The sequence below is a fragment of the Myotis davidii genome, unplaced genomic scaffold (assembly GCF_000327345.1).
Source record: "Myotis davidii unplaced genomic scaffold, ASM32734v1 scaffold1914, whole genome shotgun sequence".
Taxonomy (NCBI): Eukaryota; Metazoa; Chordata; class Mammalia; order Chiroptera; family Vespertilionidae; genus Myotis; species Myotis davidii.
This window is the reverse complement of record NW_006285311.1, coordinates 42,934-45,167: the sequence shown is the minus strand read 5'-3', so window position 1 is coordinate 45,167 and position 2,234 is coordinate 42,934. Positions and strand designations below refer to the sequence as shown.

The window sequence follows — 2,234 nt, the reverse complement described above, 5'->3', positions numbered from 1 at the left end:
ATCTGGTCGTCCTTCTGGTGCAGCAGCGCCAGCGTGTCCTGGGGGGCCCCGTCGCACAGCCGGCTGCCGGCGAAGTACTTGTCGTACTGGGACGAGCGCACCGTCTGCTGCAGCAGCCGCACCAGCTCCTGCCGCCACGGGGGAGGGGGGCAGACACGTGACACGTCCACTTGGAGCCACACGGGAAGGCGGGAAACGTGGAAACCTGACTCGGGAAGTTTTTTTTTTTTTTAAATCCTCACCCGAGAAACAGGATCGCCTGAGGATACTTGTCCATTGATTTTTGTTTTTTATTATTTCTTACTGGAGGCCCGGTGCACGAAATTCATGCGGGGGGGGGTGTGTCCCTCAGCCCGGCCTGCACCCTCTCCAATCCAGGACCCCTCAGGGGATGTCCGACTGCCGGTTTAGGCCCCATAAACCGGCAGTCGGACATCCCTCTCGCAATCTGGGACCGCTGGTTCCTAACTGCTCACCTGCCTCTGCCTGCCAGCCTGATCGCCCCCTAACTGCTCCCCTGCTGGCCTGATCACCCCTAACTGGCTCTGCCTTGGCCCTAGCCACCGTAGCTTTGTCTGGAAGACATGCAGAAGACGTCCAGTCTAATTAGCATATTACCCTTTTATTAATATAGTTTTTCGCGGTAACCAGTGGATAGAGCGTCGGCCTGCGGACTGAAGGGTCCCAGTCGATTCCGGTCAAGGGCATGTACCTTGGTTGCAGGCACATCCCCAGTAGGGGGCGTGCAGGAGGCAGCTGATCGATGTTTCTCTCTCATCGCTGTTTCTACCTCTCTATCCCTCTCCCTTCCTCTCTCTCTAAATTCAATGAAAACATTAAAAAAAAAAGTCCTCTAAGTGGATCCCGATGCAACCAGTGGATAGAGCGTCGGCCTGCGGACTGAAGGGTCCCAGTCGATTCCGGTCAAGGGCATGTACCTTGGTTGCAGGCACATCCCCAGTAGGGGGCGTGCAGGAGGCAGCTGATCGATGTTTCTCTCTCATCGCTGTTTCTACCTCTCTATCCCTCTCCCTTCCTCTCTGTAAAAAATCAATTAAAAAATATATATATCTTAATATAGTTTTTCTTTAGGGCCTTCCGGTAAAAGCCGGAAGACCTGTCGGACAAATTCAAAAAGAGCTGTAAACACTTGCACCGATTTTGAGAGAGAGTAGAAGCGAGAGGGAGAGACAGAGAGAAACATCGATGTGAGAGAGACACATCGATTGGTTGCCACCAGGGCCGGGGCCAGGGAGGAGCCTGCAGCCGAGGTCCGTGCCCTTGACAGAACCGAACCCGGGACCCTTTGGTCTGCAGGCCGACACTCTATCCACTGAGCCACACCGGCCAGGGCCCTGGAAACAACTTAATACCGAACTTCCTCTTGAAGGATCTCAAAAATAAAGAGGAGATAAAACCGGCTCCATAAAGACAATCACAGGAAACAGGAAGCCACGGCACACACGCTGTGACCAGTGGCAGTCCCAGCGAGCATGCACGGCCGTGTGACAGCAGCGAGTCCGACACTGAGTCACGCTGGCCGCTGGGCAATTAGGGTCATTACGGGCCTGATTAGAAGAAGGAAAGTGCCGTTGGATAGGATGCGGAAAGTCCTTTAAAAAAATATATGTGTATATATACTTTTATTGGTTTCAGAGAGGAAGGGAGAGGGAGAGAGAGAGAGAAGCATCCGCGATGAGAGAGAATCATGGACCGGCTGCCTCATGCACGCCCCGCACTGGGGATGGAGCCCGCAACCCGGGCCTGTGCCCTTGACCAGAATTGAACCCTGACCTCCTGGTTCCTAGGTCGACGCTAACCATTGAGCAACACCGGCGGGCAGGAATTGAAGTCTTTTAACTGCTCAGGACTCTTCGATCCTGAGGGGCAGACACCCCGTCCCCTGAGCCCCCGGGGTCTGCTCTCTCCCTGCAAACTCACGTGTGTCTGAACCGGGCCGGGCCCAGGGCTGGTTGTTCCCCAAAGCCGTGGAGTCATGGGAGGAACCTCGGGACTCACTCAGGGTTCTTTCAGCTGTAACAGGAAACCCAACAAGAACTGGCTTTCGCCCTAGCAGTTGGGTCAAGTGGATAAAGCATCAGCCCACAGGGTGAAGAGTCCCAGGTTCAATTCCAGTCAAGGGCACGGACCTGGGTTACAGGCTCAATCTCCAGCCCTGGTCATGGTGTGTGCTGGTGGCATCCAATCAATGGGTCTCTCTCACATCGATGTTT

General features: G+C 54.7%; 1 protein-coding gene across 1 annotated transcript in view; it reads right to left on the bottom strand.

Moving 5' to 3' along the window:
• Positions 1-2,234, bottom strand: part of LOC102753927 (TBC1 domain family member 2B) — a 20,557-nt gene that overhangs the window by 11,410 nt on the left and 6,913 nt on the right. Inside the window, exons 4-5 of the mRNA XM_015558972.1 lie at positions 1,942-2,034; positions 3-169 (exon numbers count right to left, since the gene is read on the bottom strand). Of these exons, the coding sequence (XP_015414458.1) occupies positions 3-169; positions 1,942-2,034 (260 nt within the window). The remainder of the gene's footprint in view (positions 1-2; positions 170-1,941; positions 2,035-2,234) is intronic.